General features: G+C 36.1%; 1 protein-coding gene across 3 annotated transcripts in view; it reads right to left on the bottom strand.

The window, feature by feature from the left end:
- Positions 1–2,519: 2,519 nt before the first annotated feature.
- ZBTB10 (zinc finger and BTB domain containing 10) overlaps positions 2,520–18,774 on the bottom strand; it is a 36,814-nt gene continuing 20,559 nt past the window's right edge. For 2 of the 3 annotated variants that reach the window (XM_043601259.1, XM_043601257.1), the window contains exons 3-6: positions 12,378–12,476; positions 8,092–8,268; positions 7,692–7,864; positions 2,520–7,427 (exon numbers count right to left, since the gene is read on the bottom strand). In XM_043601259.1, the coding sequence (XP_043457194.1) occupies positions 7,122–7,427; positions 7,692–7,864; positions 8,092–8,268; positions 12,378–12,476 (755 nt within the window). In that variant the 3' untranslated portion in view covers positions 2,520–7,121. The remainder of the gene's footprint in view (positions 7,428–7,691; positions 7,865–8,091; positions 8,269–12,377; positions 12,477–18,774) is intronic. The other variant, XM_043601258.1, reaches the window with a different exon arrangement.

Below are 18,774 nucleotides of genomic sequence, written 5' to 3'. Positions count from 1 at the left end.
ATAAACTCTAATAGGGTTTTTCACATCTTCCTCACATACACAGGTTTTCACATCTTCCTCACATACACAGAATATTACTTTAAGATGTTAGTGGGGGCTATGCCAGTCATTTTAAAACAAATATTTTACAGCAAATGGCTAATACTTAATCTTGTCACTATTCCAAGTTATATGGATGGTGTAGGTTAAAAAAAAAATCAAAAGGCTATGTGCACTGAGATTTCTATCATGATACCTGCTATAAGTTAGGTTTGGTTATTATGTCTTCAGATAGTGGTCACCTATGGGGGTATTGTGGGAAAGGGTCCAAAGGAATCCCACACATCCTGTGCTTGGCAACACAAACTACTTGTAAACAAAATTAGCTTATTAACTATATGCCATTAGATAGTAGCAAGCAAATTCCTAAAAAATTTGCTGACGGTCTTTTAATCACTTAGTAAATAATTTTGAGCTCTGAATGTGTGCCAGAAATTACATTTAAGTTCACTTTGTAGTCTCTAATTTCAGTTTTCCCAAATCCTAGATCCCAAAACTGACTGCAAAGTCATTGTTGTAACCTCTCTGGGAATCAGTTATCAGTCTGTCAAAATTTCTTTCAACCTAGGGGATCCTGGTGGCTCAATTGGCTGAGTGCCCAACTTTGGCTCAGGTCACGATCTCACGGTGTGGAGTTCGAACTGCTGCTGTAGGCACAGAACCTCCTGCTTCAGACCCGCTGTCCCCCCCCTCTCTTTGCCCCTCCCCTGCTTGTGTGCTCTCTCTAAAAAACAAACATTAAAAAAATTTCCTTCAACCTAAAAAATTATACAATTGGGGTACCTGGGTGGCTCAGTTGGTTAAGTGTCCGACTCTTGATTTCAGCTCAGGTCATAATCTCAGTTTGTCGGTTTGAGCCTTGCATTGAGCTTTGCACACTGATCACGCAGAGCCTGCTTGGGATTCTCTCCCTCTCCCTCTGTCCTTCCCAGCTCACAGTGTTTCACTCTCAAAACAAACAAATTTTTTAAAAAATTCTACAATTATCTTGAAACATTTTGTGTCGCTGAGTGTTCAGACATGTGCTAAGAAATGATTGTCTCCTGTGTATCTTTCACTAATATTCTAAAACATACCAAATTATGCCTGGAAGATTAATAATTACTTATTGCCAAACTTTGGTTGGGTTGGAAAAAAGAAATATCTGGCTGGCAATCAGAAAGTATCAATAGCATGTAAAGGCACCATGCAGTAATACAACCTATTTTTTAATTCCTATAATTAACTGAATAGATTTCTTGTGGTTCATTTTTTATTTCCTTTAGTTCAAAATTGAGAAAAAGTTACAACACAAAGAACTGAAGGACCTTTAATTTTCTCACCTAACCAAGGACCCAGTAATTTAATTTCCTATACTACCTTCCAAACATTGGTCTGTGGTGATGTGCAAAGTGAAAAAGAAAAAAGCTCAAATAGCAATTTTTTCCATAAAGCTAAACCAATCGTTCTTAATTTCCACTGTATCCTTTTTGGTGTCATGAGATACTTACGCATAATCTTATCAATGTTCTTGCTAAACCAGATAAAAAACTGGTTAACTACAATGGTCCAAAAATTTTTAATCGAAAAACAAAACACCTTTGGATAGAAATGTTTGGTCAATTATTACCTTAGCCAAAAGGCTTATCAGGTAATCTTCCACTTTCTCTAGAATATCTCCAGCAATAGGACATCTGGTTTCTTTCTGAAGCAATTACATTTCATCTTTGGATAATTACTAAAAGCTGGTTTTTAATCTGGAGTCAAATAGTCCCAGTCTTAACCTCTTGGAACCATACAGAATATATGTAATTATTCTGCCACATGACGGCTTTTATAATTTTAAGACACTAGGCTTTTACACGTTACATGGCCACCCTTCTCCAAACAAAACTTTCATTTCTTTAGTAAAGTCTGTATCTGGTCACTCTATGATTTCCTTTGTTCTATTACTAACACCACAAACACAAATACCTAAAAAAGTAATAATAAAACAAGTATGTTTTCTCTATATTATTAAAGTTACAGACACCCCAAACATAGATTTACTTGTAATTCATTAGCCTACTAATACGCAGTATATATGGGATGTAGTTTACCTTTGCTTTTCAATCCACTTCCAAAATTATGCACACGTGTAAATTAGAGGGGAAATATTTTAATGTTTTCTAAAACCTGTAAAGAATCCCAAAAGTAATAAAGATTAAAAGATAGATGAAATGCTGATTACAAATCACTGCTATCTATGAATTAAAGCAGCTCTCCAAGCATTACGAGGAGGTAGTTTGAGTCATTTATGCACTTCATATAAAAACATACAAACCAAAAAACCCTATTATGTAATTCAAACTTGTAAACCTTAAGTACAAAGATATCTGAATTATACATAAGTCAAAGTTTACAAAGGTGCTCCCCTACCCCAAATAGTCCAAATTAATACACTTTCAAAGAAATCTGAATTAAATGTCAGAGTCAACAAAATTCACAAAGCCAGAAGCAAGTTTAGTGCTCACAAGTTTATATTTTTAGGTTTGATAAAGATTCTTGTGTATTTTCTAAATACACAGACAAAACAGTTTTGGAAGTTTACATACATGTCTTAGGACACTTATACTAGGTAGGTAAATTACATTTAAAAAATTGGTCTTCGTAAAAGATCTTCCCCAAGAGCTTTTACAAACAGCAGGCAGAAGAAAGCGTTCTTTTATGTTTACAGTGTTTAAAATGCTGATTCTCCCATTTCATAATGGCCTCAACCATCCCTCTCCTCAACCCAAAATTTTGTTCTCAATAGCCAGTGTACTCCAAATTAAGTACCCAATGTCATAAAATTCAGGGCCAGAAAACATCTTTTAAAGTGTGCTTATCCCTAACACATTTTAAACTATCTAAGAACTGTTCAACTTCATTTGAAAGCAGGGATACAGCAGGAAAAAACTTTCCATTTTAAATCCTAAAGTGACTAAGAAAAAACACCTGTTAGTTCTAAGCACATATATTATGTACCATAGTTAAGTTTAAGGATCTGGGTGACTGAACGGCACAAAAACTGGGGTTCGCATCTAGTTCTTCACTTTAAGACCATCCTTTTAAAAATAAAAATGCCACAGCCAATTAATAGCATGTGCTACACTGAGGTCAGGTGTCTTATTTATAGTCAGGTGACAAAACTGCTGTATTAGGAGGAAAAGACTGATAAGGATATTTGAGGGGGAGGAAAGATTAGACACTCAAATTCCTAACGTATGATGTTTTATGGGGAGAACATGTCTCCATACACAAAATGCTTTTAAAGCACTGAAATTCTACAAAAGTTTAATGAGGCAGTTAATAGAGCCCCCTAAAAAGAACATGGGCTTCAGAATCAGATCTGGTCAAAACCCAGCTCTACCACTTAGTAGCTGTGTCACATCGGGCAAGTTATGTTATGCAAATTTCTTGGAGCCTTTTCTCTTCCATAAAATGGAGACAATAGCACCCACCTTAGGGAATTAGACAAAATAATGTAAAGCGCAAGAGCACACGTAGGCACTAAAACAATGGTAGCTTTTGAATCATTATCCAGAAAAATAAACTCTTCTATGTTGACAAAATCTTTAAAATATAAAGCTTACCGAAGTTTTTAAATTTATTTTTTAAAACTCCTCTTCCATCACACTTTGCCCCGTATTATACTCCTCCAGTCATCTTCAGGCCTGTTACAACTGTACTGTATGAATATAAATTTCCCAACCCTGATCCTTTCATTTTCTATTTTCTCCCCCTTTCCTCTTGGTTCACATCTATTATTAAACTAAGATGTATTAGGCTCCTATTATGCACCAGACATTGTTCTAAGCGCTTTACATGAATTAACTCATTCATTTCTCTCTTCTCCAGCAGGATGGCTCTACCAAAACCAGCTAGTGTTTCCCTTCCCCCCTCAAATTTCAAAGCTATTCATTAGTGTTCAGCTTCCCCTTCCTACAGTTTTTTTTAAGCTCTTAATTGCTAGGGTGCTAAAATTTAGCAAAACATCTAGTGAATATGAATAATGAGGGCCAATAACAACAATGCAGGGACCATATGGAAGTAACTGTCTCTGAGAATTCTAAGAAATAATACATGATCTTGATTTATATGAGAGGGTCTGTTACTAGAGCAAATAGGAAAGAAAGTTTATATTCTTCCTCTTCATTAAAATTACAAGCTCTAAAATATGCTTCTCATTTAAAATATAAGTTACAAGAGAAAAATTCAGCAAATGTATAACACATAATTCTGCCAGGGCTCCACAGACAAAATTATGAGTATTTCATTGTCACCTTGAGACCAATCATAAGTTCTTATTATCTATCAACTTCCTGAAATTGTACTGTAAGTCAGAAAAAGAATATACTTAAAAAAAAAAAAAAAGTCCAGTAGTATACCTTAGTACTAAAACTATTTTTAAAAAAAGACCTAGAAGGGAAAAGGCAGTCCCTCGAGATCATGAAACAAAATAAGTTAGGCAGTCAGCAAGTAGAAAAATCTGTCAGTTCTGTTTCTGGTAAAATGTTTACTTTAAAGAAGAAATTTTTATATAGGCTGAGGCTAATATATTCAAGAGTATAAACATTATTCCTTTGGATTACCTTTCTAAAAACAAACTTTTAAAGTATCATATTTCAGTTGACTAAAAATATAGCCAAATCTGTCACAACACAACATAAAAAGTAATGGACAATTATAGAATATTTTAAATTAACAGTAACAAGCCATCTACATCAAACCTTGTTTCCAACTAAAACCAAAACAAAAGCACAACAATCCCGTAGTGTACCAAGTGTGTATTTCAATTTACTGTATGCAATCTAACAAAAATTTGGTCATAATTTACCAGATATACATAAATGATTTAAGTAGTAAAAGAAAATTCAGTTTAAAGAGAGTAAGTTCATTTCTTGAGGAAAAGTAAAAGTACATTAAGAATGTAAAGCCAAGTCCAGTTTCTATGCAATAAGTGAACTGTAGTCTAATAAAGCAGATTTAGGTGATTTTCAGATATATATCTTTTCTCTTTAATATATATTTATATATAGACAGATCTACCAATTGTAAACTATGGTTTATTTTAAAGGAGGGGGATAATGGGATGAAAGAAATCTTTATACTATACTTACATATTCACAAAGCAGAACATTTTACGTTTAAAATACTTTTTCATTCATAGTATCTTTGCCCAACTAACGTCTACTTTGGACCCCACCAGAATTACATTATACTCATTTGTCTAGAACACTGAGAATAAGATGTACTCTTCAGTCTTAAACAAAAATCAAACCAAACTATTCATGTCAGTTTTACAATTATGTAGAAACTACAATAAAGTTTAGATGACAAAAGATGTATCTAACCATGTAACTGTATTTTATATCTTTGATTTATCCAAGCAAATACATCAATGTCTAACATTAAACCATTATAGTACTGAAGTCGGAGACAATGAGAAAGCTTGTCTCTTAAAAAACCTATCAGCTTTTCAACTTTGATCAGATGGAGCACCAAAAGGATTATGTCTGTCAAAGTATACTTTGCAATTTTTTCCACACAAATAGCATAATTTAGTGACCTGATATAAAATAGGAAAATATACTCAATTTCTATTTAAAAGAAAGCTGAAAATATGATATCCCTCAATCTTATATAATATACAATATGTTCCTGATAAATGTCATGCATGTTAATATTAATTATGTGAAATGCTGCTGTGAGTTTAACAATCAGCTAATTCATCTGTCATTAGGCTAAATAAATCTGACAATTTCAACTTAATACATCACCCCTTGTACCCTGAAGAATTTAGTTAACAGAATAATTGTAAAGCCTCTCAATATCTTATTTGTAAGATTTTTGCAGATTGTTGAATCATGGTGACTACCAGAAAGACTATATATGAAGATGTAGTAACTTTGAGGAATTGAAAAAATAATGATCTATCATAATTTCAAAACGTTCAATATCCCAGTAAGTATCAAACAAAAGAGAATGCACTTTTTGTGTTATTTTTAATGATAAAAAGGGCACAGGAATAAAAACCTGATATTTCACTTATATTGCATAACAAGCTAACCAAACTGGACATGGAGGTCAAATTAGGAAACAAATCATTTTCCTTATTGTTTCTATGACGACTTTTCTTTCGATTAGATTTCTGTCTTTTCATATAGGACTGAGGTATAGTACACTGGCAAAAATAAAAAGAGGCAAACCAGAATAGTGCCAAAGTAACAGATACCCAAAACCGAATACCATGTCAGAAAACGTCATATAGTAACCATTTATCGATTACAGCAGCAGGAGAAAGTTACTTCTAGATCATAATCATTTTAGTGGTATTTGTCAACTTCGCCATGTTAACTTTGCAACATCATTTCTTCATTTGTAAAGTAGTAAAATTCATGTCAAAAAGGAAAGGGGGAATGGAGGAAGTCAGTTAGTTCATTCCAATAAATTACCTCTCCAGTTCTTATAAACATGCCCATCAGCACAAAATTGAGAAATAATACCTAAGACTAGAAGAGACTTGGTTTAAGTTATGAAGCAAATTAAAATGGAAAAATACAGAAAGGTAGAACCCATGGGGTTGAAAAGGCCCCTCACTGAAAATCTGTATTAAAAAAAATAAAATTAATAAAAATAAAAATAGAAACAAAACTCTACTAGTACAAACTAGCCTGAGTGGTTTGATGGACAGAGTAATTGGGTCAGCTGTCACTGTAGTCTCATAAATGGGTTTTCTTCATTCATGTTAAAGTGGCACATGAATGTAAGCTCTTTAAGGACACGTACTATATATTCATAGGACCCAAATAGTTACTGTATATCCTATAAATAAAAAATATTTTTGATAACTGACTGAAGATGGGACTCCATGTAATCCAACCACAAGGTTGTTTGCTGTACAGTCCTGTGCAAATATAAAAAAAAATTTTTTTTGCTATAAGGCTTTTTGACCCTACAGTTTTCACAGCAACATAACTACCATCCAGCATGTACCATATTTTGCAAGCCTTCAGTTCAACAATTCAAATTGTCGATTCATATTATGTCCAAATGCAGCATCCTTGAGGAGTATAGGTCAGTTAATCATCTAGAGACATACAAACATCTCCTGATTCATCCCATCGAGACGGATCATTCTGATCTTCTCCATCATCAACCAGCTCTTCGTCAGCTTCTCCTACTTCATTTTCCTCATATTCTTCATCCCGAGGGAAATCTGTATCCTGTCCCTGATCTACACCTTCTTGCCCTCCTGGTTGTGATTTATCTGCACAGTCTACACAAACACCATAGCGTCGAGATCCATGTCTTATTCCAACACTGGCTGCTAACATGAAGATCTTCTTACACACCATACATTTGTATTTTTTATCCTTTTTATGCACCTAATTGAAGGGGGGAAAAATCCAATATAAGGATAGTACAGACAATAATGCATTTGAACCACTCAAACCACCCATTCAACAATGAGTGAATATATACCTTGTTTTTCTGTATGAAGTTCAGTTCATAAATCACATTCTCCGTTTAAGGCAATTTATTTAATATCAACCTTCCATAAATTTCAGGTAATAGTGTTAAAATATCTTAAATTTCCCTGACATGAATATAGTTTATCTCAAAGATCATTTATATTTAAAGTTACTTACCAGGGAATGTCTTTTCACATGTTCTCTGCGAGTAAACAGTTTTCCACAAATGTCACAGCTAAATGATCTGACTCCCGTATGAATGAGCAAATGCCTTTTTAGTGTTCGTCTGTATTTGGCTACATAGCTACAATGAGGGCATTTTAACTTGTTCATGATTAGAGATGATTCACCTTTGAGAATAAAAACAAAACAAAACGAAACAAAAACACACACACACAAAAAGCAATTATATATTAAACAGAAAATTTGCTATCAAAACCTTGTCTCTATCCCTGAGAACAGGGATTATTATAGGGCTACCATACTATTCAATTTTTTTAAAACCCAGAATATGGAAGCTTTTAATTGTTAAAAATAATTTTAAAAATCTGTAGATGTTTAGATGACTAATACTTGCCATTTTCCCAAGTTTCTTGTTTTGGCCAAGATTCAGGCAATAATCCATACTTGAAATCATTTGAAGCACCTGGTATCAATCCATACTTGAAATCATTTGAAGTACCTGGTAGCAATCCATACTTGAAATCACTTGAAGGGCCAGGCATCAGGCCATACTTGAAATCATGTGAAGTACCTAATACAATTGAAAAGTCATTCTGATATAATGGTGGTAATAAACACCTCTTATTAGAATTAAAAGAAAAAAATATTTATTTATATTTTATGAGCACTATGATAGAGAAGCTTAATATAAATAGCTAAATAAAAATGTCTACATTTTAGTCTAAAACTGACATGTCTGCATACTTTATTGCACTTTTTTCCATAATTTATTATCCTAATCATAAAATCCTGATTGGCAGGCGTCTGAAATAGAAAAACTAAAATTTAAAACACAATTCAACCACAGGTAGAGAAAAATTTAGGGAAATAAATCTAAATACTATTTAATACTGCATGGAGGCCACAAGAAAAGTGCTCTTTTATACTGTATTTCAAACATTCAAAACAGCACTCTTAATTGTTACTCCTAATTATTATATCATTTGAGACTATCGCCCTGAAGCCCAGCTGTGGAATGGAATAGTGTCCTTATTGTGCCCCAAATAATCACAATCTTGTTTTTAAGACTAATCAGTATAGAAAAACAGATGAAGAATGAAGAATAAATACAAGGAAATTACAAATTCAAGGTTCTCGCATTATTACACCCGTTTGTTGTTTCAGACACACTGGGCAAGGTAACTGATTGCCCTCTTGGGGAGTTCATCAAAACCTCTCTAACTCCATCCTTAAATCCAGAAAGTAGAATTAGAATAGTCAATATCCCTTAAGGAATTTGTGCCAGAGGACCTTTAGACTAGCTAAGAGAAAAATTACCTCCTTTGGATAGGATTCCTTTTTACTTCTTAAGATTTTATTTTTTAAGTAATCTCTAAACCCAATGTGGTTGCTTGAATGAACTTACAACCCTGAGATCAAGAGTTGCATGCTCCACCGACTGAGCCAGCCAGTCACCCCTGGACAAGATTCCTTCTTGAATATTGTATGTATCTCCCTAAATCCAGGAATCCTGTGGCAATGCAAACATATCCAGAATTCTCCATAGCTATTGCCACAGTGATCCAATCAATCATCAACTCTTGCCTCTGGATTATTTTCAGTAGCCATCAGAGTTTGTATCCAGGCTCACAATGTTGCCCTCTTACAGTCTGCTCTCAACACAGCAATTAGAGATTCTTTCAGAACTTTAATTCAGAGCCTGGCACCGCTCTGCTCAAAAGCCTGCAAGGACTATCCATATCTCATTCATAGTAAAAACCAAAGACTTCCAAAATCTTACATAGCCTTACCTACTCTAGCCCTTGCTTCTAATGACTCCCCCTGGTCAATCTGTTTCAGCCATGCTGGCCTTTGTACTGTTCCTCCATGGGAAAATGGGTCCCTCTGCAAGACCTTTGCACTTAAACTCTTCTTTCCTCTGCCTGAACACTCCTTTCCAGGCTATATACTCACTCACTTGTGCAGTAATCAATTTTCCTCCCACAAAAACCATGGACTTTATACAAAACAATGCTTGTTAAAAAGGACTTTGTAAAAATTTATTTTCCTGTATCTACCTGCCAGATATACTACTTCTCTTAAAAATTAAAATAACTTGGGGTGCCCGGGTGGCTCAGTAGGTTAAGCATCCGACCTCAGCTCAGGTCATGATCTCATGGTTCAGGAGTTTGAGGCCTGCATCAGGCCCTGTGCTGACAGCTCAGAGCCTGGAACCTGCTTTGGATTCTGTGGTCTCCCTCTCTCTCTCTGCCTGTCCCCCATGCATGCTCTCCTTCTCTCTCTCTCAAAAATAAACATTTAAAAAAATTAAAATAACTTAATATTTCTTCTTCAGTGGAAGTATCACTAACCAACAATGCAAAAGGTCTCTAAGGTGTTTAAAATTTCACTATTATCAGGGCACAGGGGAGGCTGAGTTGGTTGAGCCATCCAACTCTTGATTTCAGCTCAGGTCACAATCTCTCCTTTCTTGGGTTTGAGCCCCATTATCAGGCTCAGTAATGACAGCACAAGCCTGCTTGGGATTCTCTGCCCCTCTCTCTCAAAATAAATAAACTTAAAAAAAAATTCATTTCTATTAATGTAAATTGTTTTATACTTGGAATACCTTTATACCTTTTTAATGTCAGGAAAGACTTCTGAATTGACAATTAGGTAATTAAACTATAATGTACTTCTGTTCAAGGGTAAGTTTTCAGAATCCTAAAGTGAGACATCATGCGTGTACATGTGTGTGTGTGGGGGGGGGGGGTGGAGACTGGGATGGGGGTGGTAGCCTGGGAACACAAATCTATCAATTTTCAGTTTTACACTTCTACATAAAGCCTGAGCTTTGACTTGTAGTTCTTGATGAAATCAGTACAAAAAAGCTGAGAGCAAGAACTTGCCTGTTTTACTCACCTTTCTATTGCTAATGTCCAAAGCATATACCCTTCAACTATTTATTGAATAAATGTATCTAGTGAATGCTAACACACACGTACTATTTTTTACTTCCTCAAAATACTTAACTTTAAAAAATTAAAACTTTTTAATACTCGAAATTCTGTATTTCTCTAGGTAATCTAAAGATCTGATAAACATCCAGGATAACAGACAAGAGACACCATATCTAGAATACAAAATTCAAATTAAGAAAACCTCAACCCGAACTTCTTTCACCTGTCCCAATTCTTATAACAGTAGAAATTACTATTTATAGGAAGTATATGAGCAGTTTGACAAAGGTATTGCCTTTATAATTCAATACACTGGAAGATCATTAAGGTAATTAAAGATCTACTTCAAAACTGTGCTCACTGTTTAATAATATCCTTCAGGGTACATTTTTCCATAATGGCAAACTAAGAAGAAAGCAGCGTTTTTCTGAACTCAAATCCTAAGACAAAGGCTGATCTCAGTCATAAAAAGCACATGGATCAAAATGACCCCTAAGAGAAACGGCTTTAAATCAAGGGTTTACTTTTTTTGAAAAGATTATATGGACCATCCCCCATTGAAAATGTTTATGTGTAGAAATTCACTTCACCCCTCAATATAGCATGTATCTTCTAGAGCTTTTTCAAACATGACCACAGTACCTTTATCACATCCAAGAAATTTAAAATTGCCCAACTACCATTTAACCCATACTACATATTCAAATTTCCAACTGTTCCCCAAATGCCCCTTTACTCATGTTAGAACCCTGATGTTATCAAGACTGATAATGCCTTTTGGTTGGTCTCCTGGAGTCTAGTGGTTCTTCTGCTGGTCTTTCATGGCATTAACATTTAAAAAACCCAGAGTAGCTAGATTTCTGTAGGCTTGTCTGATATCTCCCTCATGATCAGATTTGAGTTAAACATTTTGGCATAGGTGATGTTGTGCACCTGCTACTGCATTATGGCAAGAGGCAGGTTATTTCTGTTTTTTTATTGTAAAGAAATCTTTTTTTTGTAACTGAAATAATCTATGGGATAACACGGAGACCATGTGAATATGCTATTACAACAGTCTTTTGCCCAGTCATTATGGATAAGCCCATCAACAGTGGCTTAACATCTATGGATGATCTTGAATTGTTTCCTGTGGGTTATTTTTCAATTCTATCATTCTGTATTTATTAGCTTGGCATTCTGTTAAGAAAGCTTTTCCCTCTCCTAATTTACTTAGACTCACGTTATTCTCTGGAATATTCATGGATTCTTTGCCTTTACTTCTCCCAAAGTTCAAATGATAGAAATATTACTATTCAGAATTAACATTTTGTATTGCCATCACTAATCATACTATTATTTTATATCAAAGCTAATTAAAATACATTAACTAGCCATTTGGATAATTACCATTCTCATTCCATGTATATACTAGCAGGAAACCACCATCTCTATTAACTTAATTATTCTGATATTTAAGAATTCTAAAATCTCTAAATAAATGCCTCCCACAAAGAATAAGAAACACCCATCTATTTGTGTTCACCAGGCTTCCAAAGCATTATCAGAAACATAGCTACTCTCCTTTAAGGGAAGAAACTGAGGGGCGCCTGGCTGGGTGTGGAGCCTACTTAAAAACAAATAAACTGATTAGACAGACAGTAAAGAAACTGCAGTAGGTCCTTAAACATATACACAAACAATGCCAAATCTTTAAATCCTCTTAAACATACTCTTACTAATAAAATCCTACTCCACCTACCAGCATCACCTCCATCCTGATTGGAGCTGGCTTCAGCCAATAAATTTGTATTCACATTCCTATCACAATCTGGCCCTGAGAGTAGAGCACCATCCAGGTCTGAAAAGGAGATATTTTAATCGGTTATTTACAACCATACCATAGCCATCATCAAAACACCACTCCCTTCTTGGTATTGTTTCTTATGCAACACTAGATAGAAAAATATCTGTAAGTATTAAATACCTGCTATATGCTTAATGCTATTAAGGTACAAAATCGTTAAGACATGGTTTTCAACCACAAGAACAAGTGCACACTCAACAGTGAGTACACTGTACTGAACGTGAATAAGCTTTAGAGACAGGGTGAATTAGGCTACTGGCTATGTGAGCAAGTACCTCAGTTTCCTCATATGCTTCCAACTAGATCACAGATTTGATATATATAGGTAATGCAAGTCAAGTGTTAGAGTTTTGGTGTCTGGCATCCAATGACAGCTGCTACTGCTGCTAGTACCAAGTACTAGGTGTGTAAAACATGGTTTCTGTATTGATTCAGAAATGAAAAAGACCAATTAAAGCTAGAATAGTAAAGCAAGGCTTCAGAGAAGAGGTAATTCCTTAGAATTAACCTTGATGTATGGAAAGGATGTGGAAAGGCAGCGTAAATGACATACTAATGATACCAATACTTTTGGTTCCAATCTGTTAATTTCTTTTAAATCTGTTCCATCCCTTCTGTTTCTCTACCACTGCCTTAATTCAGGCATCATCATTCTCTTGGATTAGTGAATTACTGAAACAGTTTCTTGGGTCTCCTTGCTTCAAAATATAATGCTCATAGTTCTATTCATTATCTTTTTTTAATATTATTTTGAGGGAGACAGCATCCTAAGCAGGCTACACATCCTCAGCAAAGAGCCTCACCCAGGGCTGGAACTAACGAACCATGAGATCATGACCTGAAGTTGAAATCAAGGCATCCTCTTGGTACTTTTATTGGGCACCTGGTTGGTTCAGTTGGTTAAGTGTCCGACTTCAGCTCAGGTCATACACAGTGCAGAGCTTGCTTCAGATCCTGTCTCCCTCTCTCTCTCTGCCCCTCCCCCACTCGTGTGCACAGGCACGCTCTCTCTCAAAAATAAACTTCAAAAAAACCTTTTAATGTTTATTATTTTTGAGAGAGGGACAGAATGCAAGCAGGGGAGGGGCAGAGAGAAAGGGAGACAATATCCAAAGCAGGCTCCAGGCTTTGAGCTGTCAGTGCAGAGCAGATGTGGGGCTCAAACTCACAAATTGCAAAATCATGACCTGAGCCAAAGTCAGATGCTCAGCTCAATGAGCCACCCAGGAGCCCCAAAAATAAACATTAAAAATGCCACTTTTGGCACTCCTGGATGGCTCAGTCAGCTGAGCATCTGACTATCGGTTTCAGCTCAGGTCATGATCTCAGTTTTGTGGATTTGAGCCCTGTGTAAGGTAGAACCTGCTTGGGATTCTCTCTCTTTTCATTTCTGCCCCTCTCCTGCTCATGCTGCCTCTATCTCTCTCAATAAACTTTAAAAAAACTGGGGACATCTGTGTGGCTTTGTCGGTTATGCTTTCAACTTTGGCTCAGGTCATTCAGGTCATGATCTTGCGGTCCGTGAGTTCGAGCCCAGCATCAGGCTCCGTGCTGACAGCTCAGCGTCTGGAGCCTGCTTCACATTCTGTGTCTCCTTCTCTCTCTGCCCCTCCCCCACTCATGCTGTCTCTCTCAAGAATAAACATTGAAAAAAATTTTTTTTTATTTTTTAAATGCCACTTTTTATGGACAATCTGTCCTCTACTTCCGAGATTCATTTTTTTTAACAGTTATTTATTTTTGAGACAGGGAGAGACAGAGCATGAACGGGGGAGGGGCAGAGAGAGAGGGAAACAGAATCTGAAGCAGGCTCCAGGCTCTGAGCCATCAGCCCAGAGCCCGACGCGGGGCTCGAACTCACGGACCGCGAGATTGTGACCTGAGTTGAAGTCGGACGCTTAACCGACTGAGCCACCCAGGTGTCCCCCAAGATTCATTTTTGATAATACCACCCCGTACTTATTGATCTAGCTTCCCAACACTCAAGATAAAAAAAATTTTTAATAACAAAAAGAGAAATCCTTCCTCTTTACATAAGCAGATACTTGATTCAAAAATAAAAAACCAAAAAACTCCATGGTGGGCAAATGAAACTGTGGTACACTTACATAATGGAATTCCACCCAGTAATGGTTCTAGTGCATAGTTATAAAACCTCAAATCACTGAATGGATCTGGCATTTATGGTCTGGTCTAAGAAGCCAGTAGGATTATGTATTTGCATAATGAAGGAGAGAAAAGTATATATTGATCCTCTCAAGCAGGTGCAGACAGGTCATATAGAGCCCTGCAGGTCATGGTCAGGATTCTGGCCTATAGTCTAAAAGCAATAGAAGGATTTTAAACAAGGTGTTAATTTCATTTACCTTAAAAAAAAAATCCTGGTATTATATGAATTAATTAAACGAGGGCAAAAAGGTGACTAGCTAGGAAACTATTTTAGAAATTCAGGTTAGAACTGATAGTGGCCTTGACTGACGAGAGCAACAAATGGGGGAAAGTAGATAAGTAAGGAAACTTTGTGGAGGAAGAACCAATAGTGCTTGGTGACAGACTGAATATGGAAAAGGCAGGGTTTGAAGGTAATGAGGGAAATTTCCAGCCTATACTAAAGGCAGTTAGGAAACTCTGGTGGGTAGAGGACCAGTTTTGGAGGCTTACATAGTTATGAAGATACTGAGTTTGACATACCTAAGAAAGAGGTAATTTAATAATAGGTTTGGAGTAGGAATAGGGGTTAAATAGGTAAACTCTAGATACTGCCTGGGACCAAATCTCATCTGTGCCACTTCCCAGCTGTGTGACAGTTGTGAAGCAGCAGGCTCCATTCTGAGCTGTTAGCAAAGAGCCTGACACGGGGCACCTGAGCCCAAGTCGGACGTTTAACTGACTAAGCTACCCAGGCACCTGTGGAAAAAGAGTATTTCAAGAAATACTCCACCATGACAATGCTGAAATGCTGCCAAAACTTCAAGATTAAGGACTGAAATGTGCATTACTTTCATTCAATAAATACTGAGCACCTAGGACATCACTAGTGATCTTAGAGTAACACTGGTGTTATCAGTGGGGCAAGGAGAAAGAGCAAGAGTGGCCTGTGCTGTGGATGGAAAATGAAGAATTATGATATATAATACAATCTGAGAGATTTGGTTGCAAAAGGGAATAGTGAGAAATAGAGTAAGAGTTTATTTTTTTATTTTATTTTATTTTTAAAAAAAATTTTTTTTTCAACGTTTATTTATTTTTGGGACAGAGAGACAGAGCATGAACGGGGGAGGGGCAGAGAGAGAGGGAGACACAGAATCAGAAACAGGCTCCAGGCTCTGAGCCATCAGCCCAGAGCCTGACGCGGGGCTCGAACTCACGGACTGCGAGATCGTGACCTGGCTGAAGTCGGACGCTTAACCGACTGCGCCACCCAGGCGCCCCAAGAGTTTATTTTTTTAAAGATGAAAGTAATAAACATCTTTGAATGCTGAAATGAAGAGGTCACTAAGAAAGAGAAAAGTTAAAAATATTGAGGAAATACTGCAAAGAGGAGTCTGGAATCCAGAAGCAAATGTTTGGGTACTTAAGAGAGAGAGAAAGGATAATCAACATATAGAGATAAATTTGAAGACAAGTACTTAAGGGCATTCATCTATTGGCTTTTATATTCTCCATAAGGTGGAATAGTAAAATAGGAGGTTATTGCCTACAGTAAATGTTGGCTGTCAGGAGAATGAACAAGTACTTCATATGCAGAGCAGGAAAAGGAAATAGATACAGACTCCTTTACCTGTTCCTTGAGAGACGGGATATTGGTTAGGTTTTATTTTCCCAGCATTGTCATAATGAGTGACAAAATGCTTTTCAACAAGTGTTGTTAAATGTTGGTTTGAATATTCTGCCTTCTGCAACCTCTATTACTAGTTTAATTAATGGCATTTAAATGACAATTTCTCAGTTTTCTGGTGTACAGTAACATTAAAACATAACCAGTAACTGAAAATAATTAACTGAAATCTAGTGCCTTTGTTTTCCTATGAAAACCTGAATGTATTTCAATAGTAAATTTAAATTGTTATTCAAACAACTGTACTAGGTTTCCCCAATATCTTTTTTTTTTTTTTAAAGTCACTATTCTGAAGAATACAGCCTGTTCAGAGGGCACTACAAAGTGGGTTTGTAAATACAGGCAGGGCGTTTCTATTTATGTAACATTCTATAGTGATTTGTTGAAGGCTTCCTCAGCTAGTTCTTAAAATAGACATTTCCTGTCTCCTACTCTACCTCTTAAGTATTAGAATTTGTGATCTTTACCCTAAGCTCAGAACACCTCAACCTGAAAGCTTAACAGATGGCAAATATATTCTTTCTGTGGACAATATTTCTTCTCAAAAACAAAATCATAACCATGCTACAAATATCAAATCTCTTTCAAAAGGTAATACTTAGTTCTTGATATCAAAAACAAATTCTCCTGGGTGCCTGGATGGCTCAGGAGATTGTCTCTCTCCCTCTCTGCCCCTCCCCTATCACACTGTTTCTCTTTCAAAAATAAACATTAAAAAGAAAACAAACAAGCAAACAAACACACACAAATTCTTAGAATAGGTGAGCTCTCCCAGGTTGACAATAAGCATGTTTAACTCAGGAATCAATACATCATGCTGGTACCTTATTCAAAACCAGCCAAACTGCCTAGCAAATCATTTTTAATCAGTTGATGTGAATGGGATAGGAGGCAGCTAACCATTCACTTCAAACAGAAATGAATTTTGTTTCACTAGCAAGCAAAAGCAGTAACTCTGGGTCATCATTTTTCTCCAAAACTATAGGATTAAAGAATAAACTCTACTATATTTGGTTTTAGGACATTCGCCACCTTCCTACTGAAATCTTTTTCGTTTAAACTTGGCAAAAAGGGCTAAGATATCTCTGTAAACAAAAGACCTTTTTTTAAAGAACTATTAAAACAGTTTCACAAGATAGCCATCTTTCTGAATTACAGCAGGTATAGGTACACTATGTATTATCATTCAAACGACTGAATGAATTTAAATGATTGAATTCAAATGGCTATAAGCTGCTTTTTCTTCAGTGAACAGGTAACTACAGACCTCTTCCCCCCCACAAACCAAACACCAGATTTTATGCATTCAAGTCTGTAAGTCCCTTTATGTATCTCACTTAAATTTTACTACAAATTTATGGAAGAATAGTAAAAATATTATCAGCTGTATGAGGAACCTAAGATAAGCTAGTGGCAGAGTGCTACATTTATTGCCTATATTACATTGCCTCCTGAGAATATATAAGTTCCAAACCTATGGACTTGCTGCACACGAGGCAAAAAAAAAAAAAAAAAAAAAAAATACAATCTGCAATGCTAGAAATGAGTGAAGAAGTACACCCATCTTTAACTTAGTTTCCTAGTGATACTTTATACTTTTTGCTAAATGAACAAAAATAAACTTCACACTCCATGCTAAATCAACATTTGCTTTAGTAACTTTATTTAATAAAACCATTTCCAAAATCTTAAATGTACCTAGGTATCAGCTATTGTGGTTCTTTGTAAGTATTACATTTTTGTCTTTGAAGGCAATTTTCTCTTCAGGTTTATTTTTAAGTAACTGACTAACCATGTTTTTGCATGTTTAAAAAGATGACATTTTATTCATGGATTTTTAAAAAATCAGATTAACAGAAAATCAGATTAACAAGAAAAGGGAATGAGATAAAAAAAAAAGAATGGTGTGGTGCCTGGGTGGTTCAGTTAGTTCCGTTTAAGTATCCAACTCAATTTCAGCTCAGGTCATGATCTTGCAGTTGTGAGATTAAGACTGAGCCCTGTGCATGGGGGCTCTGCACTGGCAGTGAGGAGCCTGCTTGGAATTCACTCTCTCCCTCTCTCTGCCCCTCTCCCCCCACACTCCTGCAAGTATTCTCTCAAAATAAATATTTAAAAAAATAAAAGTAAAATAAAGTAAAATCTTGGTCTCTACTCCCTCTTTAATTTATAACAATCACAACTTCATTTTTCTCACATAAAAAAGAGTGGCAATGTTTGCCCACTTCACAAAGTTGCTGTGAAAAGTGACACCAGGGGGCGCCTGGGTGGCTCAGTTGTTTATAAGCATCCAACTTCGCCTCAGATCGTGACCTCACAGTTCGAGTTTGAGCCCCACATCGGGCTCTGTGCTGACAGCTCAGAGCCTAGAGTCTGCTTCAGATTCTGTCTCCCTCTTTCTCTGCCCTTCCCCCACTCACACTCTGTCTCTCTCAAAATAAACATTAAAAATTT

This window comes from Prionailurus bengalensis, chromosome F2 (assembly GCF_016509475.1).
Source record: "Prionailurus bengalensis isolate Pbe53 chromosome F2, Fcat_Pben_1.1_paternal_pri, whole genome shotgun sequence".
NCBI lineage: Eukaryota > Metazoa > Chordata > Mammalia > Carnivora > Felidae > Prionailurus > Prionailurus bengalensis.
This window is presented reverse-complemented; position numbering and strand designations above follow the sequence as displayed.